This window comes from Anabrus simplex, chromosome 11 (genome assembly GCF_040414725.1).
Source record: "Anabrus simplex isolate iqAnaSimp1 chromosome 11, ASM4041472v1, whole genome shotgun sequence".
Classification (NCBI taxonomy): Eukaryota; Metazoa; Arthropoda; class Insecta; order Orthoptera; family Tettigoniidae; genus Anabrus; species Anabrus simplex.
Genome location: NC_090275.1, coordinates 86,372,519 through 86,396,137, shown reverse-complemented (window position 1 = coordinate 86,396,137; position 23,619 = coordinate 86,372,519). Strand labels below are relative to the sequence as shown.

Sequence of the window (23,619 nt, the reverse complement as noted above, 5' to 3'; positions counted from 1 at the left end):
TCTTAAGAATTTTGGAATTAGATTATTCTTTAAACATTCTTTTAGAAATGTGATGTCCCTAGATATTTTATTGACCTTCACCTTGAGATTAAGAAATCTATTCTTCGAGTTTAACTGGTTGGCGGTAACATTACAAGTTATAAATCTCATTGTAAAACCGTATTGGATTTCAGAATAAGAAGTTATTATATTAATAAAACCACCTTTCCAATACACAATAGTCCTTTACATTTAGGATAAAACCATTTAATTACAAGTAGAACATGTTTCGTTCAATCTTAGTGAGCATCATCAGCTATAGATAACATAATCCATGGTGGGTAAGAACCCTGATCCTGGTATATATATAACAAAAAACTTGTAATTATATGGTTTTATCTTAAATATAAAGGACTATTGTGAACTTGAAAGGTGGTTTTATTAATATAATAACTTCTTACCCAAATGTCTCTGAAATGAAACAAAATATGAAAATTCCAATTGGCCACGAACGTACCTATGTCAGGGGCTCACACAATGAGAAGGCAAGCACAATCCACAAAGGCAAACAAATAACACCTCCAACACAAAGTTGTGATTTTTAAAATGGAATATGTATGTTTATTCTTGCAAAATGACAACTAGAGCTACAACTAGTGATAGCACACTTGGTTCCACTTTTCTAAACACATTTACTGGTGGCCTATAGCCCTCAGAAACTTCATTGTTGTGCAGTACATATGGCATGGAAAATGCACCCACAAATCACCAGTAGCGTCTTGTCCAATGAAACCATGTCTCTTCAACAGATGTTCGAAGTGCCCTCCATTTGTATCAATGCACTTTTGGAATCTGGTAACAAGAGTGTTCCATGGATTGCAGTGTTTCTACAGATTTTGCCGCACATGCCGCAGTAATACGATGTTGCATATCCTCTACTGTCATTGGCGGTTCTTGATACACTCCATCTTTCACTGTGCCCCAGAGAAAGAAGTCTAATGGCGTCAAGTCTGGGGACCGAGGTGGCCATCGCACAGGACCTCCCCATCCTATCCACCTATTTGAAAATGTCACATCCACAACATCTCAGGAAACTCGTGCAGAATGTGTGGGACATCTATCATGCTGGAACCACATTGATAGATGCGTTTCCAATCCCACATTCTCCATGAGGAGGGATAGAGTGTGTTGCAGAAATGATGAATATCGCTGTCAGTTTAATGTTCCCTGATAAAAATAGGGACCTAAAATACGGTTACCAATGATACCGCACCAAACACTGACACTCCACTGTCATTGATGAGCAACTTGGCGAATCCAGTGGGGATTTTGCTCGGACCAGTAATGCATGTTCCGCAGATTCACATGACCATGATTTGTAAATGAAGCTTCGTCTGTAAACAACGTATTACATAGGAATGCTGGATTACCTTGCAACTGCTGAAGTGCAAAATGTCAGAATACAATGCGGCATTCAAAGTCCGTCCCATACAGTTCCCGGTGCAGTGAGATATGGAACAGATGAAACCGATGCCTTTGCAAAATTCTGCTCACACTACTGCGGCTTATTCCAGAACCTCGTGCAATCTGTCAGACACTCACCTGAGGATTGTGTGCTACAGCAGCCAGAACAGCAATTTTGTTTCCAGTGCCAGTCGCTGTTTTTGTACGTTGTCGCTTTGTGGGAGCCCAGCTTCCTGTTTCCCTGATTTTCTTGCAGATGTTGGCAATGGTATGAGGCGAAGGACACCGTCGATCTGGGTAGCGTTAAGCATACAATGCCACAGCTGCGGTTGCATTTCTGCGACACTCACCATAAATTAAAATTATATCCAGATATTCTTCATTACTGAAGGCCAGCATATCGACTAGAGCAAACGCCTGAAAAGCCAACATCTAATTTTTGATCTGATTTTTGATATGCTCTATTGGTGGAAAAATATCTAATTCCCTCCATGGGAATTTAGAATTACCATATCGACTAGATGACGGCCATTGTTACACGCCACATGAAAACACGGTTTAATGTGTCAATATGGAAAGCAATATCCAAAACGTACGTGAATTACGGTACAGTACGACAGCAGACCAGATCAGGAGACACTAGTACAATGAAGCTATAACGTGCCGAGCTGATATTGGTTTGTTTAGAGCAGGCTACAGGCCAGTGCAAGCAACCCCTGCTCTGAGCACAGAAGTACATGCGTTGCATTACGTCAGAAAGGGTGGCGCCATTGCCATCCTCTAACAGCCACGTATTTCTGAACGCATGAGGTTTAGAAACGTGAAACCAAGTGTGTTATCACCAATTGCAGCTCTGGTTTTCATTTTGCTGGAACAAGCATACATGACCCATTTAAAAAAATTCAACTTAGCATTGGAAGTGCTACTTGATCACCTTTATGGATTGTGTACACCTTCTCATTGTGTGAGCCCCTGACATGGGTACATTCCTGGCCAATTGGAATTTTCATATTTTGTTTCATTTAAGAGATATTTGGAGTCGCAGAGTTGGGTGGGACACCCTGTATAGAAACATCTAGTTGCATAGAGGAAACAAATGCCCTCATTTATTGCGCAGCAATAACTGTGGTTAGGCTGAACCACCAAAATCTAATACCCCTTTCCAGAAGCTCTTGTAAGAATGCAGATTCAGAATACATTCCACCATGGCAACGTCAATTACAAAGTGATATCCAAGAGCTAAGAAAAACCATAGGTCAACTTTCTGCGTACCTCTGTAACAAAACTTGTGTTCAGGGAAACCAACACCCACACAAAGGAACATGAACACAGAGAAAAGGTCAAAGAATTAAATGACATCCAAAAACAGAAGTTGTGTGCAAAAGCAGCAAGGCTCAGGAGATACAAAGAGTACCGAGCTAGGAAATTGCAAAACAACCTTTTCTCCAAGAATGAGGGCCAATTCTACAGAACGCTCAAGCAAAACCAGCAAACTATGGCAGAAGAACCTTCAAGTATGCAGGACACGGAAGGAAGGGTGCCCATGCCCGGGGGCAAGAGGGGGACACGCCGCCACCCCCCCAGCTCTCAAGGAAAGGAAACAATCTAATATAGTCACATGTTTTGCTTTCAAGAAAATGATTTAAAAGTTGGTATTACGTAGAAGTGGTAGGGGATACCGTGGGTGGTATTCTACCATGGAATACAAGCCACCATTCATCTTCCAAAATATTAAAAATACTACATACCCCTAGGTCTAGGCCCCCCCACCCCCTCTACAAACTATCCGATTGGCGCCCTTGCACGGAAGGCTTTTAGAAACGTATTTGGTGTACCAACAGAGTCCACATTACAAAGAAAACATGGATTAAGGATGAGCAAAACAACAATGCTTATGCAGAAATGAGTTTTGATACCATAGAAAAAAGCCATGTGAGAAATGCTGCCAGGAGAACTCAAAGTTGGAAAGCACCAGGTGCAGACAAAATACAAAATTTTTGGTACAAACATTTCACTTGCATGCACAATAAAATAGCCCAACAATTCACTTACCTCGTGCATCATCCTCAAGAGTGTCCTGAACTTCTTATGTCAGGAATTACATACCTCCTACCTAAGGAAGGTGGAAATGCTAAAGATCCATCAACTTACAGGCCAATCACTTGTCTACAAACGATCTATGAACTATTTACATCCATGCCTACAGAGGAAATGTATAAACATATCAGCAATCATAACATTCTGACTGAGGAGTAGAAAGGATGCACAAAGTCACTACTAGGGTGCAAGGAACAGATAATCGACTCCATTGTAACATAACAGGCAATACATTCACAAAGGAACCTGTACACAGTGTATATAGATTATCAGAAAGCATTTGACTCAGTTCACCACTCATGGTTAAAAGAAGTACTTCATTTGTACAAGATCAGTCCTGCCATAATTCATTTTCTTGAGGTTACCATGAACAATTGGAAGACAGTGCTCTGCATTAAGACAGAAAATAAATGTATCATATCTGATACAATTAAAATTGAATGTGATATATTTCAAGGAGGTTTGTTAAGTCCTCTGTGGTTTTGCCTTGCAATTAAATTCCCTATCCAACCTTCTAAAAGCTACTGGTTTTGGAATTGATATTAAATATAACAATAGGAAAAACAGAATATCCCATTTGTTTTATATGGACGATCTGAAAGTGTATGCCCACAATGAAACACAAATGAACGGCCTGCTGAATATAATAGACTCCTACTCATCTGACATGGGAATGACGTTGGGAGTTACGAAGTGTAAGCTGCTAACAATTGAACGTGGTCGGTACGCAAACTCCCAACCATATTAGCTTCATACCAGATCTTTAATTGAGGGAATGACATGAACAGAGACCTGCAAGTACCTTGGATTTGCTCAGAATACAACTCTGGAGCAAAAGAAAATCAAACAGGAACTCATTGACAAATATACATTGAGGTTGCATCAGATTTTGCATAGCTACCTAAATGCCAAGAACAAAATAAAAGCAATAAACATGTACCCTATTCCAACTCTTGTTTATTCATTCGGAATTCTGAAATGGTCTGCTACAGAAATAGACAATATGCATAGAAAAACGAGAACTTTGCTCACCACCTATAGATTACATCACTCAAATTCGACAAGGTACCTACAAAGATACTTCCATAAAAAGCAAGAAAACATCCATCTCAATAAACTGTAGTACTTGCTGACAAGTACACTGTACTGTATTCATATAATGCCTCTGACCCTCATACAAATCAGCAGCATACAAATCACCAAGTATCTCTGCAGGAGAATGAAAGTACCTAGGGAGAGAAGACCCTCCATGGAAAATACTACAGCAATCTAAACCAGCAGAGCATATCAATCAATAAATCAATCAATAAATCAATCAATCAATCAATCAATCAATCAATCAATCAATCAATCAATCAATCAATCAATCAATACTGATCTGCATTTAGGGCAGTTGCCCAGGTGGCAGATTCCCTATCTGTTTCTTTCCTAGCCTCTTCCTAAATGATTTCAAAGAAATTGTAAATTTACTGAACGTCTCCCTTGGTAAGTTATTCCAATCCCTAAATCCCCTTCCTATAAATGAATATTTGCCTCAGTTTGTCCTCTTGAATTCCAACTTTATCTTCATACTGTGATCTTTCCTACTTTTATAAACTCCACTCAAACTTATTCGTCTACTAATGTCATTCCACGCCATCTCTCCGCTGACAGCTCGTAACATACCACTTAGTCGAGCAGCTCTTCTTCCTTCTCTCAATTCTTCCCAACCCAAACTTTGCAACATTTTTGTAATGCTACTCTTTTTTGGAAATCACCCAGAACAAATCGAGCTGCTTTTCTTTGGATTTTTTCCAGTTCTTGAATCAGGTAATCCTGGTGAGGGTCCCATACACTGGAACCATACTCTAGTTGGGGTCTTACCAGAGACTTATATGCCCTCTCCTTTACATCCTTACTACAACCCCTAAACACCCTCATAACGATGTGCAGAGATCTATACCCTTTATTTACAATCCCATTTATGTGATTACCCCAATGAAGATCTTTCTTTATATTAATTAACACCTAGATACTTACAATGATCCCCAAAAGGAACTTTCAACCCATCAACGCAGTAATTAAAACTGAGAGGACTTCTCCTATTTGTGAATCTCACAACCTGACTTTTAACCCCGTTTAACAACATACCATTGCCTGCTGTCCATCTCACAATATTTTCGAGGTCACGTTGCAGTTGCTCACACTCTTGTAACTTATCACTCTATAGAGAATAACATCATCCGCAAAAAGCCTACCTCCGATTCCACTCCTTTACTCATATCATTTATATATATATGAAAACATAAAGGACCGATAATACTGCCTTGAGGAATTCCCCTCTTAATTATTACAGGGCCAGATAAAGCTTCACCTACTCTAATTCCCTGAGATCTATTTTCTAGAAATATAGCAACCCATTCAGTCACTCTTTTATCTAGTCCAATTGCACTCATTTTTGCCAGTAGTCTCCCATGATCCACCCTATCAAATGCTTTAGACAGGTCAATCGCGATACAGTCCATTTGACCTCCAGAATCCAAGATATCTGCTATATCTTGCTGGAATCCTACAAGTTGAGCTTCAGTGGAATAACCTTTCCTAAAACCGAACTGCCTTCTATCAAGCCAGTTATTAATTTCACAAATATGTCTAATATAATCAGAAAGAATGCCTTCCCAAAGCTTACATACAATGCATGTCCAACTTACTGGCCTGTAATTTTCAGCTTTATGTCTATCACCCTTTCCTTTATACACAGGAGCTACAATAGCAACTCTCCATTCATCTGGTATAGCTCCTCCGACCAAACAATAATCAAATAAGTAACTCAGATATGGTACTATGTCCCAACCCATTGTCTTTAGTATATCCCCAGAAATCTGATCAATTCCAGCCGCTTTTCTAGTTTTCAACTTTTGTATCATATTGTAAATGTCATTGTTATCATATGTAAATTTTAATACTTCATTGGCCTTAGTCTCCTCCTCTATCTCGACATTTTCCTTGTAACCAACAATCTTTACATACTGCTGACTGAAGACTTCTGCCTTTTGAAGATCCTCACATACACACTCCCCTTGTTCATTAATTATTCCTGGAATGTCCTTTTTGGAACCTGTTTCTGCCTTAAAATACCTATACATACCCCTCCATTTTTCACTAAAATTTGTATGACTGCCAATTATGCTTGCCATCATGTTATCCTTAGCTGCCTTCTTTGCTAGATTCAATTTTCTAGTAAGTTCCTTCAATTTCTCCTTACTTTCACAGCCATTTCTAACTCTATTTCTTTCCAGTCTGCAGCTCCTTCTTAGTCTCTTTATTTCTCTATTATAATAAGGTGGGTCTTTACCATTCCTTACCACCCTTAAAGGTACAAACCTGTTTTTGCATTCCTCAACAATTTCTTTAACCCCATCCCAGAGTCTGTTTACATTTTTGTTTATAGCTTTCCACCGATCATAGTTACTTTTTAGAAACTGCCTCATGCCTGCTTTATCAGCCATATGGTACTGCCTAATAGTCCTACTTTTAAGACCTTCCTTTCTCTAACATTTATTTTTAACTACCACAAAAACAGCTTCATGATCACTAATACCATCTATTACTTCAGTTTCCCTATAGAGCTCATCTGGTTTTATCAGCACCACATCCAGGCATGTGGTTACAAAGTGGGTGCTTGTTTGAGGAGACACCCATGGGTAACTAATACAGATATCGAGCTCAAATTATTATTATTATTATTATTATTATTATTATTATTATTATTATTATTATTAATTTTATAATTTTTATTATTGTATGTATAGCTGTGAAGTGTTACATCCATTTGGTATTAATATTATTATTACATCATGTGTACATGTGATATGATCGCACTGTTTTTGAGATTATGTCATGAAACAGGCACTCATATGAACATTGATATCAGTTCAGTTAATGTAAATACCAGTAAATTAATATTATAATGTATTCTTACCTGTATATATACATTGTTATCCTTAATTGTGAAACACACTGTAACTTCCAGAATGGTAATAGGTGACGAGAACGACTGAGAATATTCCACCCATTGTAAACTGTGTATTACACACTCTAGAATTTTCACGAAGATATATTTTGTAATGTAACTTTCTAGAAGCCTGGCCAGGCACATATATAAGGGAATGATCTTGATGTTAAAAGTTAGTTAGTTAGTTAGTTAGTTAGTTAGTTAGTTAGTTAGTTAGTTAGTTAGTTAGTTAGTTAGTTGTTGTTTAGTAGAGTTGTGGTGTAGTAAGTATATATCCTGAGCTGACATGCAATATTTGTAGTTTCCATATCGAAATACGCAGTCATCTGTTTTCAACTGTGTTTCAAAGTTGTAACCTGGATATTGAATTGTTGGCAGCTGTTTTTAATAATGGCGGCTTTGTTGATATTCTCAAAGTGAAGTGTTTTATTGTGATACTGTGGTTAAGGTTATGTGTGTGTTAATTTGTGAATATATGTCAATAAAATTTAATTGTACCAACTGACAGCATTTCGTGTGCATCTGTGTGGATACGTTAACTGGCGATCGTGTCGAGGATGTAAAAATTTACGAGTGAATACGAGTGTAGTAATGCAAAATACAAGTCATATCAGAGAATATGTCATTCAAACAGCTCAAAGACAACCTTACCAAGAGGAACCTCCTGACAAACGGGGAGAAAAAATCGCTACAGGCGAGTCTATGGGAAGATCTCGAGGAGAAGGGAGAAGATCCAGGAAAGTTTTGCATCGAAGCCAACGAAGATGCCGACGAAACATTGGAAGATGAGGTAAATATAATTGAAATGTGTTCTAACCTAATGACTATGATGCAGGCACTAAATGAAGAACTTTCAGACAAACTTTCGGACAAAATTTCAGATGTAAATAAAAAACTTTCAGGTGAATTTTCTCAAGCTAACTCAAACTGGACAGATAGCACAAGTGTACACACAGGTTTATAATGTAGAACAGGGCCTAGAATTGAAAATTTCAACAGTAAATGATAATATTTCATCGCAAATTAGCAACGTCACCGATCGATTGACGCAGCAGATACCAGACATCAGGTCTAAACTGGGACAGGTTGACCAGATCGAGGGTAGAGTAAGCCAGCTGGAAAGGGATATCTTGGACCTCAAGGAGGGGGGTGGAAATCCAGGTTTCTGGAATAAAACAACAGGTTGAGGGAAGGATTTCTAAGATCGAGGGAAATTTTGAAAGCCGTATCTCTGCCGTTGAGGGAAATCTTGGGAGTCGTATTTCTGCTGTTGAAAGAAGGTTAGAAAATCAGTTTTCGGCCACCAAGGGAGATATATAGAATACAAGGGAAATCATCCTTCACAGAGTAGAAGATAGACTAACGCAAATAGGACATACCGCCACACCTCTAAACCCCTCAAACCTAACCGACAATACAGCACACATAGATCCAAAGGTGATTATAGAGAGCCTTCCAGAATTCCACGGGCGACTGGAGGAGAAACTGACTAGCTTCATCGAGGGATCGGTCAACCTATTAGGAAGGACTAATTTACCACAGGGCATCTTCGTGCAACTCATCACACCGCGATTAAAGGGGCAAGCTGCTATTTGTTGGAACAACTAGAAGGGATTAAATCTAAACTGGATGGACTTCAAGAGGGAATTCCTCACTAGGTTTAATTCTGAAGAGGTGAAGAGCTCCGTGAAAAGAAAGCTATTGACTGAGGCACAACCCACTGACATGAGAGCTAGCGCCTTTGTCCTGCAGAAGTACCAACTCTTCAAGCGTCTGCACCCGGAAGGAACAAAAACGAGATCTTAACAGACATCACAGAGCAACTCCACAATAAGATTCGGCCCCTAGTGAAAGTATCACAAGCCAGATACTTTGATGATCTACGTATAATCATCGCCCAACTTAGGAACAGAAGAGCAAAGCTATAGAAAAGCCCAGCACAGTTAGGAAGTGCTACCAGTGTGGAAGAGCGGGACACCTGAAGAACAAGTGCCCAGCCTTGACATCGCAGAAACTATATCAGGCCCATTCTGGGTTAATAATAATAATAATAATAATAATAATAATAATAATAATAATAATAATAATAATATGTTTTATTTATTCTGGCAAAGTTAGGGATGTGCTACCTTTCTTACACTTAACCAGTCTTAACTTAGAACACTTAATAATAACTACTGATGATCATAATATGATAATGTTAACAATAGAAACAGTAATAGTATTAATAAAAGTAATCACACTTAATAAAAAAACAAAATCATATCATTATATAATACACATCATACGTAGAGTACATAAAAAATATAAGAATGAGAACTATAACTACTACTTAAAAAGAAGATTAGAAAATGTATACATTTCTACAGTACACCGAAATATCGCCTTCAATAAGAGGCGAAGAGAAGGATTAGTGACAAGGAGAAGAAGAAGAATATCTCTGAAAGAATAGGGAAATAATGATGAAGAGGCGGTAGGAGGAGGTGTTTGCAGGTCATAATTTGATGATTCATGCATGTTTACCTAGTATTTTGACACAGGCATGTTTAAAAGCTAAGCTGCTGGACATGCTTCTGACGTCCACTGGTAAGAGATTCCATTGTTGGGCTGCAGTAATGGTGAATGATATCGTGTAGATTGCTGTTCTGTATACAGGAAGGGATAAACACATGGTGCTGCAGGATCGGGTATTTTTGTTTTTGCGATCCCGGAGATAGGCTGGTTGAGAAGTTTTAAGAATATTATGCTAAAAGCAAAGAGTATGAAGTGTGCGTCATTCTTGCAGGCGAAGCCACCTGAGCCATGTGTAAGACGGTGTGACATTGTCAGTGTAATGAAGTCCACAGATAAATCTTACACAAGCATTCTGAGCACACTGTAATTTCCTTCCCCAGTCTACTCCTAGATTGTTGTAAACTACACTTAAAATGGAAATTGCAACACCATGAAGGCATTGGTCGTGTGTGTTGATTTTCAAGATATGGAACGATGCCATGTAGGTATGTAAATGATCAAAGTTTCAGACCCATTGAATTGTTGCTACAGGTCTCCCCACATGATTGGTTACGGAGGAATCAACTCCAGTATATGGACTCTGGTGTAGCGTAGTTGACTTGCAGTCTGTGCAGTGAAGTGTTCGCCGTCAAACATGCCTCGACGACAGAGAAGAGCCCGCTATCAATAACTGTCGCCCTTTGAGAGGGCTTGGATGATTGGGCTGTGTGAGGCTGGATTATCGCTAAGGACTGTCACTGCACGTGTTGGCCGACAGGCATCTATGGTACAACGTGTATGGCAGCAGTGGTCAAGTGAAGGTACCCACACTCGTAGACCTGGCACAGGCCCAGCACGGCAGACTACTGTGAGAGAGGATCGCCACATCATTTGGATGGCCCGGATGGAACCCCATGCAACAGCAGCGCAAATTCGAGCAGCTGTGGCACCCCATGTTACACAACAAACAGTTGGTAATCGCCTGCGTTCAGCTGGCTTACAAGCCCGTGTCCCTGCAGAAGGTGTTCCACTGACCCCACAACAACAACGTATAAGGCTGGCCTGGTGTCGAGAAAGATCGACGTGGGTCGACGAATGGCATAGGGTAGTCTTTAATGATGAATCGCACTTCTGTCTTGCCCGCAGTGATCGCTGGAATCATGTGCGCCGACGTACCAGGGAGAGGGGCCGCCCAGATCTTATTGTCGAGAGGCACACCGGGCCAACATCAAGCATTATGGTCTGGGGAGCTATTGGCTTTAATGTGAAATCACAATTAGTGCTTGTTGAGAGCACTATGACTGCTCGACAGTACGTTGATACGGTTCTCAATCCAGTGGTTGTCCCTATGATGGCGAACATTGCTAATGGGATGTTTCAGCAGGACAATGCCCAGGTTCACACTGCACGCATCTCCAGAGAAGCTCTCCACGACATCACAACCTTAGAATGGCCCACCAGATCCCCAGACCTCAGTCCTATTGAGCATGTGTGGGACATGATGGGCCGACAACTGGCCAACCGTCCTCAGCCACCCACAACTCTGGAACAACTGACCCGTGCAGTGCAGCAAGCATGGGCCACAATTCCTCAGGAAGCGATCCAGGGCCTTATTGACTCCATGCCTCGACGAATTCATCAATGTATTGCAACTCATGGTGGGCACATTCTGTATCAATTGTTGTCCAAACTTGTGGTCAGAGGGACCTGAAAGTGTAATCATCGAATCGCAACCAAACACTCGTCCTGCATGCTCAATTGCAGCAATGTAGCACCACTCCTTCTGGGTGTTGCAATTTCCATTTTCTTCAGTATATATCGCAATAATCAAAATGAGGTAATGCGAGTGATTCCACAAGAATTTTCTTTAGTTTAAAAGGGAAAGTGAATTTGAATTTGCTGAGACAGTGTAGTGTTCCGTATATTTTTCTACACACAGATATAGTTTGGGCAGACCAGGACAGATGTTCGTCAAATATTATACCAAGATTTCTTACATTTTGGCTATACTGTATGGGAGTACCACTTATGGACAACTGTGGTAACACTGTTCAATTGAGTTTGCAATGTAAGTTAAGGTAACCAATAATTATTTCCTAGGATTTTGATGGGTTTAATTTTAATCTGTGATTTTTGGCCCACATATCTATGGTCATCAAGTCTTCATTCAGGTGAAGTGTTTCGGAGTGTAGGTTTTCAGATTTGCTGTGTGTATATATCTGTAAGTCATCTGCGTATAAGTGGTATTTACAGTGTTTTAATTCGGAAGCTATGCCATTTATATACACAGAGAAAAATAGGGGGCCCAGTACAGATCCTTGCTGTATTCCTACGTCTACCGTACGCCAATTTGAATATTCATTGTTGTTATTAGGTACACACTGCCAGCGGCTGGTGAGATAGGAACTGGTCCACTAGAGTGCACTTGCGGAGAAATTTAAACTATTTAATTTGGATATAAGTATATCTCTGTCAACAGTGTCGAAAGTCATACTAAAGTCCAATAACGCTACAACTGTCAGTTGTTTGTTGTCCATAGCTTGCCTTATGTCATCCGTCACATGTGTTAATGCACTACAAGTTCTGTGTGTCGGTCTAAAGTCGGACTGGTGGATGTCGAGAAGATTGTGTTGAATAAGATAGTTGGTAATCTACTTGTGAACTATGAATTCTAAAGCTTTGGACAATATGCATAAGATGCTAATTGGCCGATAGTCACCGATGTCCTTTGCCAGTCATATTTTTGGAAGCGGGCAAACTACGGCCCTTTTCCATATTTCTGGATAAGTCCCCTGTTGCAGTGAATAATTAAAGACATTCACCAATGGATAAATGATGTGGAGGAAATTTCCATGAGCATTTCAGCCTATATTATCTACGCCCCTAGCCTTGGTCTTGATGCATTTTATTGAGTCAATCACTTCTTGTGGTGTGACGTGACTGAAATAAAATTTATCTCTGTGTGGTGATGGCATATTATCATACGTATTGTTTTCTCTTTCACGACCGGATTAATTCCCGTTGGCGAGATGGAATGATCGTTTAATTTATCTACGTTAACTTTTAATTCTGTGTCAGATTTCTGGTTATTGATGCCAAAATATTTCATAGATTTCCACATCGTCGCAGGACACACGTCAGGTCTAATCAAGTTATGGGCGTAACGTAATCTAGCGCTTCGAATTTTAGAGGTCAGGGATGGTACCGGGAACACGAAGGTGGCTCAAGACCTGACAGATAAGCAACCCTAGTCAAGTAGGGGAGGGTCGAGGAAAGTTCTAGACCACTGACCGCTTTCATGACACCAAGAGGTTTGTACCAGTTTGCAGTAATGCCCTTTGGATTGAAGAATGCTCCTGCCACCTTCATGCGACTGATGGATAAGGTATTATCAGGATATGTCAGAGATTTTTGCCAAGTGTATCTCAATGACATTTTAATATTCACAACAAGAATTTTCAAGAACATCGTGTACATCCGAGGAAAGTACTGGAACTACTGAAGATTCATGGACTGACTTGCCAACTGGAGAAGTGCCACTTTGCCCAGTCCTGCGTAGAATATCTTGGCCATGTCCTAACCTCTGAAGGCTTAGAAAGGCAACTGTAGAAGAATCGAGCTATCGAAGAAGCTGAACGCCCGCGGACCAAGCGACAAGTACATCAGTTCCTTGGCTTTTTGGATGGTGTAGCAGCTTTGTGCCACACTTTAAAGAGAAGGCAATACCACTCACCAATCTATTCAATAACAATCGCCCAATCCGATGGACCAGCAAGGAAGAGGCAGCATTCCAAGCCATTAAGGCTGCGATATGCAATGCTCCCGGTCTAGCCCATCCCGACCCTCAACGGAAGATGCGCCTGCAGACTGCCGCCAGTGACTCTGGCTTAGGAGCAGTGCTATTCCAGGAGAGGTGTGATGGCGGAAGGGACATCATCGAGTATGCCAGCAGGAAGCTATCTCCCACTGAACAACGCTACTGCACTGCCGAGAAGGAAGCCTTAGCCGTGGTGTGAGCCATGGGCAAATTCAGAGGCTACTTGGAGGGAAGGAAGTTCCAGTTCTATACCAATAACGCTGCTCTCAAATGGTTGAACTCTGTCTCGGGCTCAAAATCTAAATTGATGCGATGGGCCCTGTTAATCGCTGAATTTGATTTTGATGTGTGTCATGTCCCAGGACTGACGAACATAGGAGCAGACAGCTTATCTAGGTACCCGGCGATGGAACCTGAAGCTAGGAGCACCGTTGTCGAGAGGGAGTTCCCACAAAAATTTGAGAGTGAGCCTAAGGAACCTGTCCTGATGACCATCAAGAAGGAACTTAATCTGGGAGTGATCAAACAGTGGCAGGAACAAGACAAGCCCTATAGGACCAAGACGCAGTGGATTAGGAGACAGAACACCGATAGTCGACTTGTCCCAAGGGAATTCAAGATGTGCTATAAGAACTTCCGGGTCGACAGAGGACCCTTGGTGTACAGGATGCACCTCTCCGACGCGCCTGCAGTAGTGGTGATCCCCAGACAGCACACGACGGACATCCTCGAGAAGTTCCATGACAGCACAGAAGCCAGACATCCAGGAGGCGAAGAGACATATCAGTCTATACGACGAAGATTCTTCTGGGTCAACATGCGGAAAGATATCCTGGACTATGTGAAGGGGTGCTACATCTGTGCCTGCATCAAGGCGAGCAACAGGAAGGCAGATTCCAGTCAGCGAGGAAGATGGCAACAATGCCCGTGGGAGGTCATAGCCCTGAACTTGATGGGTCCTCACCCTAGAACACCACGGGGTAAAACAGGACTTCTAGTAATCACTGACCTCTTCACAAGATGGAGTGAGGCCTCTCCGATACCTGAAGCCACGAGGGGACGCATCACCAGACTCCTACAAGACGAGGTATTCAGCCGCTACGGTTATCCACGGTGCATTCTGTCAGACGTTGAAGTGGCAGCAAATGATGGCAGAATGGTGTGTGAAGCACTGGACCACCCCTATCTACAACCCAACGGCAAATCCAATGGAACGACGGAACCAGGAGCTGAAAAGGATGCTACGAGTCCACCTGATAGACAAAGAACATCGACTGTGGGACTGTCAGATAACGCAGTCACTCTTTGCCCTGCGACGAAACATCAACCGTGTCACCGGCTATTCCCCAGCAGAGCTGTTTCTTGGTCGACAGCTGTACGGCACCGGGAATTGGGAGATTCGTCCACCACCCACTTCGGGCCAAGATGATGCAGCTGTTTCCCTGGTGGAGTGGCGGCAGCAGGAGCAGCAGAACATCAAGGTGAAGCAAGCTTTGGCCGAGAAGAGATTCATTACCCAGGCCAAAGCTCAAGATGTCGAAGAGACCTAGATCTTCCTACCAGGCCAACAAGTACTGTGACGTAACCACCCAGTCAGTTATAAGATTGGAGGTATTCACGCAGGTCTCACACCTAAGTGGGTCGGTCCCATCGAGGTAGATAAACAGCTGGGCCATGGGGTCTACTTACTGAAGACCAACCCTCCTGTCAAGGTCCATGCATCGGAGTTGCGGTGAGTCACCCAACTGCTGCGCATACAGAGTAAGCCTGGAGGAGAGGCGACTAATGACACACCATCATCTGGTCATTGTGAGGAGAACATATCGACTATCATTGAGAAAGAAGCTGGCAGCGAGACAACCCCGGCCCCCAACATGGCAGATGCTGGTCAGGAAGAGGAGAGCATATCCAGCAACATAGAGGAAGAAAGAAGATACAATCTACATCCAAGGCAAAGTCGACGAGTGTGACAAACTGTGGAAATTGTTTCAAGTCATAGGGGGGATACTGACGCAAGTGCAATGAACAGGTATAACTTGAAAACAATATTTTCTCACCCATGGGTAACTAATGCAGATATCAAGCTCGAATTAGTATTATTATTATTATTATTATTATTATTATTATTATTATTGTATGTATAGCTGTGAAGTGTTACATCCATTTGGTATTAGTATTATTATTACATCATGTGTACATGTGATATGATCGCGTTGTTTTTGAGGTTATGTCATGAAACAGGCACTCTATATAAACATTTATATCAGTTCAGTTAATGTAAATACCTGTAAATTAATATTATCATTTATTCTTGCCTGTATATATAAATTGTAATCCATAATTTTGAAACACATTGTAACTTCCAGAATGACAATAGGTGACGAGAACTATTGAGAATATTCCATCCATTGTAAACTGTGTATTACGCACTCTAGAATTTTCACGAAGATATATTTTGTAATATAACTTTCTAGAAGCCTAGCCAGGCACATACAGAGTTCACCAGAAAAATGTATACACTCTTTACGGAACAAAACGATTTATTCTGTTGGTTTTTTTTTTTTTTATATTTAAATTTTGATTACACATGTAGTTTTGTCTTCAGTTAAACATATGGTTACATGAGATGTTCAAAATGTTCACCGTTGGCTGCTAGACACAGCAGAACGACAAGCGGTCGCTCCAACTACGTCCGTCAATGTTTGAATGGGGATCTCTGCACATTCCGCTGTAATCTCCTGGCGAAGGGCCTCCAGCGTGCGTGGCGTACGTCAATAGACTTGATTTTTCACAGTTCCCCACAAGTAAAAGTCCATAGGGGTAAGATCTGACGATCGTGGGGGAAACTCAATGGGCCCTCGTAGCCCAATCCAATGTCCCGGCAGATTGTCGTCCAGGAAAGCTCGTACTGCTACACGGTAATGTGGTGGCACCCCGTCCTGTTGGTAGAAGACTTCATCATCGGCTCCATAAAGCGCACGTACAGCTGCTAAAATTAATGTGTGTAACATTTCCAAGTGCACTGCTCCAGTGACAGTACCATCAAAGGAAAAGGGTCCTAGGAAGACCTCGACGACAGTCATCGCCAGACATTAACCCCTGGTAGATTGACCGCATTGTCCACATGAACATGCGGTTTTTCCGGAGCCTAGTAGACACAGTTATGTTGATTCACTGTTCCATTAAGTTTAAACTGGGCTTCATCAGATCACATTAACTTCGTCAGAATTTGTTCATCTTGGGTTATCATTTGCTGATACCATTCGCAAAATTGCATTCGACGATCAAGATCATCCTCATTAAGCACATGCAGTAATCGTGGGATGTAAACTTTCCACTTAGCTGTTTTGGGAAATTTGTCGTACACTTGTATGCTAATCCCCACTTCCCGTACACATTGTGTAGCAGACTTCTGTGGAGTATTAGCAAAACTTTCCAACACGTGAGCCGACGAAGCAGGACTGGTAGCTGTGCGCGTTCTTCCCGATCTTTCTTTGTGAATATCACAAATCTTTTCATGCATCTCAAACTTTCCAGTAATGCGTTTGTTAGGCGTGTTGGGGGTTCTGTTTCAAACTCCCTCCTCAACTTACGTTGCACTTCAACGCCATTATCAAACCTGATAAACCATAAACCACTTCAGAATGTACTTTCGTTGCTCAAACGTTAAGCGTGCTCCAGCCACTACAACATTTAAAAACAATGATAAGAGTTGACAATGTCCATATCATGATATCGTCTAACAAACAGTGTATACATTTTTCTGGTGGACCCTGTATATAAGGGGACGATCTTGACAGTAAAAGTTAGTTAGTTGTTGTTTAGTAGGGTTGTGGTGTAGCAAGTATATATCCCGGGCTGAGATGCAATACGTACGTCGAGTCATAAGTCATGGCAACTATTTCTTTCTTGCAAACAGGAGAAAACACAGAGAATGTAAGATATTCATTTGGAAACGTGCGGTATGTACTTGCGTATGATGCGACTAGATGGTGTATGTAAACAACAGTGTGGGTCTAAACATGCCCCAAGTTCAGTGTGTGAGTGAGAGCGTCACAAAATGGCATACGATGTTCAAGGTGTTCTTGTGTGGCATCCAGTGCGTGAGGCGCACACTGTCAATGTAGTTTATTACATTTCTTTTTTGTTGTACCAATTGCGCCATGCAGTGCAAACCAAACGTCCAGATCTTTTGGACAACGCCATAATCCTACACGATATCGCAACAGCTCTTACAGCAGCCATTGTTCAGCATCGCTTACAGTGGTGGGGATGGGAGGTTCTTCCACACCCGCCTTATTCGCCTGATCTGAGCCCACCATCCACCTCTTTCTAGACCTTCCCCATTGTCTTCCTGCTATTATTTTCTCCATAAATACTTGCGTGTGATATATGGTTAATGAACAAAAATCAAAACTCAGTAATAGACAAAAATTTATTTAGGAACTCAATAGTTAGCACAAAGACGAACTGAACAGAAGAAAGGAGGGAAGCTGTTAGACAAAGAATGCTCCAATACACAGAATACATGAAGTCCAATTTTAAAGTTTCTTTATATACCCCTAAGATGGCTCTAAATGAAGGGGAAAAAAGTATATACATAAAGTACTGTATTGAAGAGGAAGCTAAATAGTACCATCCTCCATAAGGAAGTTGAGATCACACTGTTGTTGATATTGTTATTATGACACATTAATCTCCCATCGAAAAAAAAAAAAAAAAAAAAAAAAAAAAAAGGAAAGAAAGAAAGAAAGAAAGAAAGAAAAAAAGAAACTTACCTATTAGAGTGTTATTTGCCAAATCAAACTTGCCAATCTCAAGGAATCGACCACCATCAGCTAGACATCGTAGAGAAGCCACCAGTTTCTCCTCTGACAGAGAGTTTAAGACAAGATCAACTCCTTTACCTCCTGTTTCACGCATCACCATCTGTTCAAATGATGTATCACGAGAATTTCCTATGTGTGAGTCCGGAATCTAGAAAAATCAAGATAAGTTTGATGAAGAACTTCAATATTTGCATACAAGGATTACTTCATATCTAATGTCTAATCTAATACTCCCTGTTTAAACCAAATCTTATATGAAAAATTATATTTTGATACGAAATGCCATTCAGATTGGGATTGGGGTTCTCTGGTAAAATATCAACGAGACAGTTTTCATAAAATATAGTTATTATAGTTCAAAAAGTATTACGTTCACAGGAATGGTTAACATATTTTCTTTAATTAGAAGCATGTTTGCACAAAGCATAATGGCGCTTACATAACGAATGTGGTACGGAGCCGCCACCTGCCAAAATAAAAATGCTGGCCCCCTCAAATATAATGTAAAACTTATACATAACTTAATATACATTTATTAAAGCAGGTAGAAGCAACGCAATATGTTGCCAAGTTATATGAACAAAGGTAATACTCATTATTGTTAAGCTTATTAGTTTAATAGGTTTTTTGACTGCCTCCGTGGTTTCACGGCTAAGCAGCTGAACTGCCAACTGGCACCACTTAGCTGTTCCTATGTAATTTTTTCTTTTTTTTTCTTTCAGTAACCACAGAATTATACACTTACCGAAGTCTCAGATATAATATTTATTTGATTACAACACAGAAAAATATACAAACAAAATTAAATAAAAAACTGTTCAAATAAAATTTGAAAAATATCAAACCGCACAACAGATAAGCCTATGGAAAGAGAGTTCCTCCGAAACTGAGTTGACTGATCATTACCACACAAACTTCTTATTGGCGTCATATATTGTTGTCAAATAAATGTGTGACTACAGTTAAATATTCTGCAAAATGTTTGCATAATACAGTCTCAAGTGCACTACACAACAAGAAAGTATCCTTTTCTAACTATAATATGATATTTTGGTATGAATTATCACGGTTGCAATTATTTTTAAATAATATTTGGTGCAGGTCTTTCCTGAGGAGTGTGTCGCAGTGTTGCCAGAGTTGTGCTGTGTTACACTCAACACAATAAACTGCTGCTAGATGCAATCAAGTGGCAATTCCTCTACGTAAAAATTGTAAAAGAACAAACTACAGTATTTTGACTGATTCTACCATTTACGTGCAGAGTGACATTAGACTAGATATATTTTCTTTTTACTCTTTTGCGAGGAGTCTTTGGCACCTCTTAAAGGTCCCAACACATCTGCATTGCAGGCCCTAACGTTACACCCCTAGTGCTTGCCGACAAAGTGTGCATGATTCAAAGATATGAGTTTCATTGTTGTTTCCGTATTGAACTGAGATCACAGAGATGAGTTATTTATAAGGTTCAACCTATTCAATACTAATTACGTGTTGTATAGATGTTATTCAAAACATTTATTCAACATAGGACCGGTTTTGACATTTAAATGCTATCATCAGCCATAAAACAAATCACAAACAAATGAACAAGGACACATTAATTAAAACTTGTGTAGTGACACATTGAAATATGTACATTAAAAATCTTTACACGTCCATTCACACCATGTGTCAAACAAACAGTCAAAACAAAAAAGCAACGGCATAATAAAATTGGCGCAGTGACACATTGAAGTATGTGCATAGCCTCTCACTATTCAAAGATTAAAAGAAGGTTCCTTGATATGTTCTCAAAGCACAAAAGTCTTTGTACGCCCATTCACATCCCTTGTTAATTGAACAACAATAATCAGATCTGGCGTAGTGACACACTGAGATATTTACATGGTCCTCTCACCAATCTAAGTCAATAGAAGGCTCCGACACACTTCCAAAGTTAAAAGTCGTTAAACCATCCATATACGCTATGTGTCAAACAAAACGTCAAGAACTTATTGGCATCATTTGGTATACAATTTTTACCTGTTTAAATTTACACTGATGTATATGAAATTATGAGAAATAGTCAGTGGTAACAAGTTGTCCTTCAGTATTTTTCTTATAATACAGACAATCTGTTTTTTTTTTTTCTCAGTTCAATTTGCAAGAATTTTATCAGCTTTGGAACAGCATGTTGAGACATTAACCTTGTGAGAAGGAGGTACAGACTGTTATGTGCGGTAGGTCAGGAGGGGAAAAGGCGGTGGTGGGTGGGGTGGAGGGAAGGAGAAGGGGAAGGATCGTGTTGAGGGAGTAGTAGGTTTAAGGTGGGTCTTGTGGATAGTGTGGTGAGGGTCTGTAACATGATAGGGTATTGTGTATCGCACTAAATATTGACCGCCTACACGGAAGATCAAAACACCTAAAGACTTTAATTTAAAAAATCAAAAAGAATGTTGGTTTTTTTCCTGGGGTTTCATTCAGGTTCGAATTGGAGTTAAAGAACTGGTCTAAGTGTATGTAGCAATTTTCTGCTACGTCAAGAATAGGGCCTTTGTCCATATTCATGAGCACCTCTATATTTTGTTGTATGTTACGGAAGCTATGCTTTGAATCTTGAAAGTGCTGACCAACTGCCAAGTATCTATTGTATTTTGTAGCATTTACATGCTCCATGTATCTGATTTTGAAGTTCCTCCCTGTTTGACCAATGTACGAGGATTGACAGTTTTGACATTGGAATCTGTAGACTCCCGATTTTTGGTAAATTGAGCTGGTATTATATAATATGATATCCATATTTCTATTGTTAGTTCGATATGTTATATTGGTGTTGTATTTTTCAGAATATTTGTAACACTGTAAATATCTTTGTTGAATGTGAAGATTGAATAATAATCAGGTTTAGTTTTCTCTCTAGTTAGAGTTGAATTTAGGCGATATTTTCGTTTGTTGATAACGTGCTCTATAAAAGCATTGTCATAACCATTATATTTGGCTATGAAGCAGATTGTATTCAATTCTTTATTTAGATTTACTGTATTAAATGGTACACTGAATGATCTGTCTACCATACTGTTGTAGGTAGCATACTTGTGTGCTTTGGGATGAAAAGAATTTTTCTTGGCACAAGTATGCAACCTACACCAGTATGGTAGACAGAGCACTCAGTGTACTACTTAATACAGTAAATCTAAATAAAGAATTGAATACAATCTGCTTCATAGCCAAATATAATGATTATGGCAATGCATTTATAGAGCGCATTATCAACAAATGAAAATATCGCCTAAATTCAACTCTAACTAGAGAGAAAACTAAACCTGATTATTATTCAACCTTCACGTTCAACGAAGATATTTACATTGTTACAATATTCTGAAGAAACACAACATCAAAATCGCATATCGAACTAACAATAGAAATATGGATATCATATTATATAATACCAGCTCAATTTACCAAAAATCTGGAGCCTACAGATTCCAATGTCAAAACTGTCAATCCTCGTACATTGGTCAAACAGGGAGGAACTTCAAAATCAGATACATGGAGCATGTAAATGCTACAAAATACAATAGATACAATGTGGTCAGCACATTCAAGATTCAAAGCATAGCTTCAGTAACATATAACAAGATATAGAGCTGCTCATGAATATGGACAAAGGCCCTATTCTTGATGTCACAGAAAATAGCTTCATTCACTTAGACCAGTTCAACTCCAAATCGAAGGTGAATGAAATCTCAGAAGAAAAAAATGCAACATTCTTTTTGATTTTTTAATTAAAGTCTTTAGGTGTGTTGATCTTCCGAGTAGGCAGTCAATATTTCGCGTGATACACAATACCCTATCACGTTACAGACCCCCACCAAACTGTTCACAAGACCCACCTTAAACCCACTACTCCCTCAACACGATCCTTCCCCTTCACCCCCCCCCCCCAGTCGACTTCACCCCTCTTGACCTACCGCACATAACAGCCTGTACCTCCTTCTCAGACGGTTAATGTCACAACATGCTGTTCCAAACCTGATAAAATTCTTCCAAATTGAACTGAGGAAAAAAATAAAATAAAAGATCATCCGTACTATAAGAAAAATACTGAAGGACAACTTATAAATTGTATACCAAGTGATTCCAATAAGTTCTTGACGTTTTGTTTGACATAAAGTGTATATGGACGTTTTAATGACTTTTAACTTTGGAAGTGTGTCGGAGCCTTCTATTGACTTAGATTGGTGAGAGGACCATGTAAATATCTCAGTGTGTCACTACGCCGGATCTGATTATTGTTGTTTAATTAACACGGGATGAGAATGGGCGTATAAAGACTTTTGTGCTTTGAGAACATATCGAGGAATCTTCTTTTAATCTTGGAATAGTGAGAGGCTATGTACATACTTCAATGTGCCACTGCACCAGCTTTATTATGCTGTTGGTCTTTTGTTTTGACAGTTTGTTTGACACACGGTGTGAATGGACGTGTAAAGACTTTTAACGTACATATTTCAATGTGTCACTACACCAGTTTTAATTAATGTGCCCTTGCTCGTTTGTTTGTGATTTGTTTTATGACTGATAATGACATTTAAATGTTGAAACCGGTCCAATGTTGAATAAATGTTGTGAATAACATCTATACAACACGTAATTAGTATTGAATAGGTTGAACCTTATAAATAACTCATCTCTGTGATTTCAGTTCAAAAAGGAAACAACAATGAAACTCATATCTTTGAATAACGAAGCTTACCAGGCAAAACTCAAAGCCTATCGTTATAGGAACCTTAAAATAAAAATCGCTTAATTAGGCAAGGACATTCATTTCTTAAAACAGTCCTTAGAACATAACCAAATGCCTAACTTCCTCAAAGAGAACACCAAAGGACATCAAAACTCACCTCAACACAAGTGTACACAAAATAAAGTTAGTAAGAAATGGATTAGAAACGAAATTAAATTCT

The 23,619-nt window shown here is 39.9% G+C and overlaps 1 protein-coding gene across 2 annotated transcripts in view; it reads right to left on the bottom strand.

Annotated features, from left to right (window-relative positions):
* The window catches only part of LOC136883437 (fatty acid synthase), an 844,467-nt gene that overhangs the window by 192,786 nt on the left and 628,062 nt on the right, over positions 1 to 23,619 (bottom strand). For both annotated transcript variants that reach the window (XM_068229660.1, XM_068229661.1), the window contains one exon: positions 18,623 to 18,821. In XM_068229660.1, the coding sequence (XP_068085761.1) occupies positions 18,623 to 18,821 (199 nt within the window). The remainder of the gene's footprint in view (positions 1 to 18,622; positions 18,822 to 23,619) is intronic.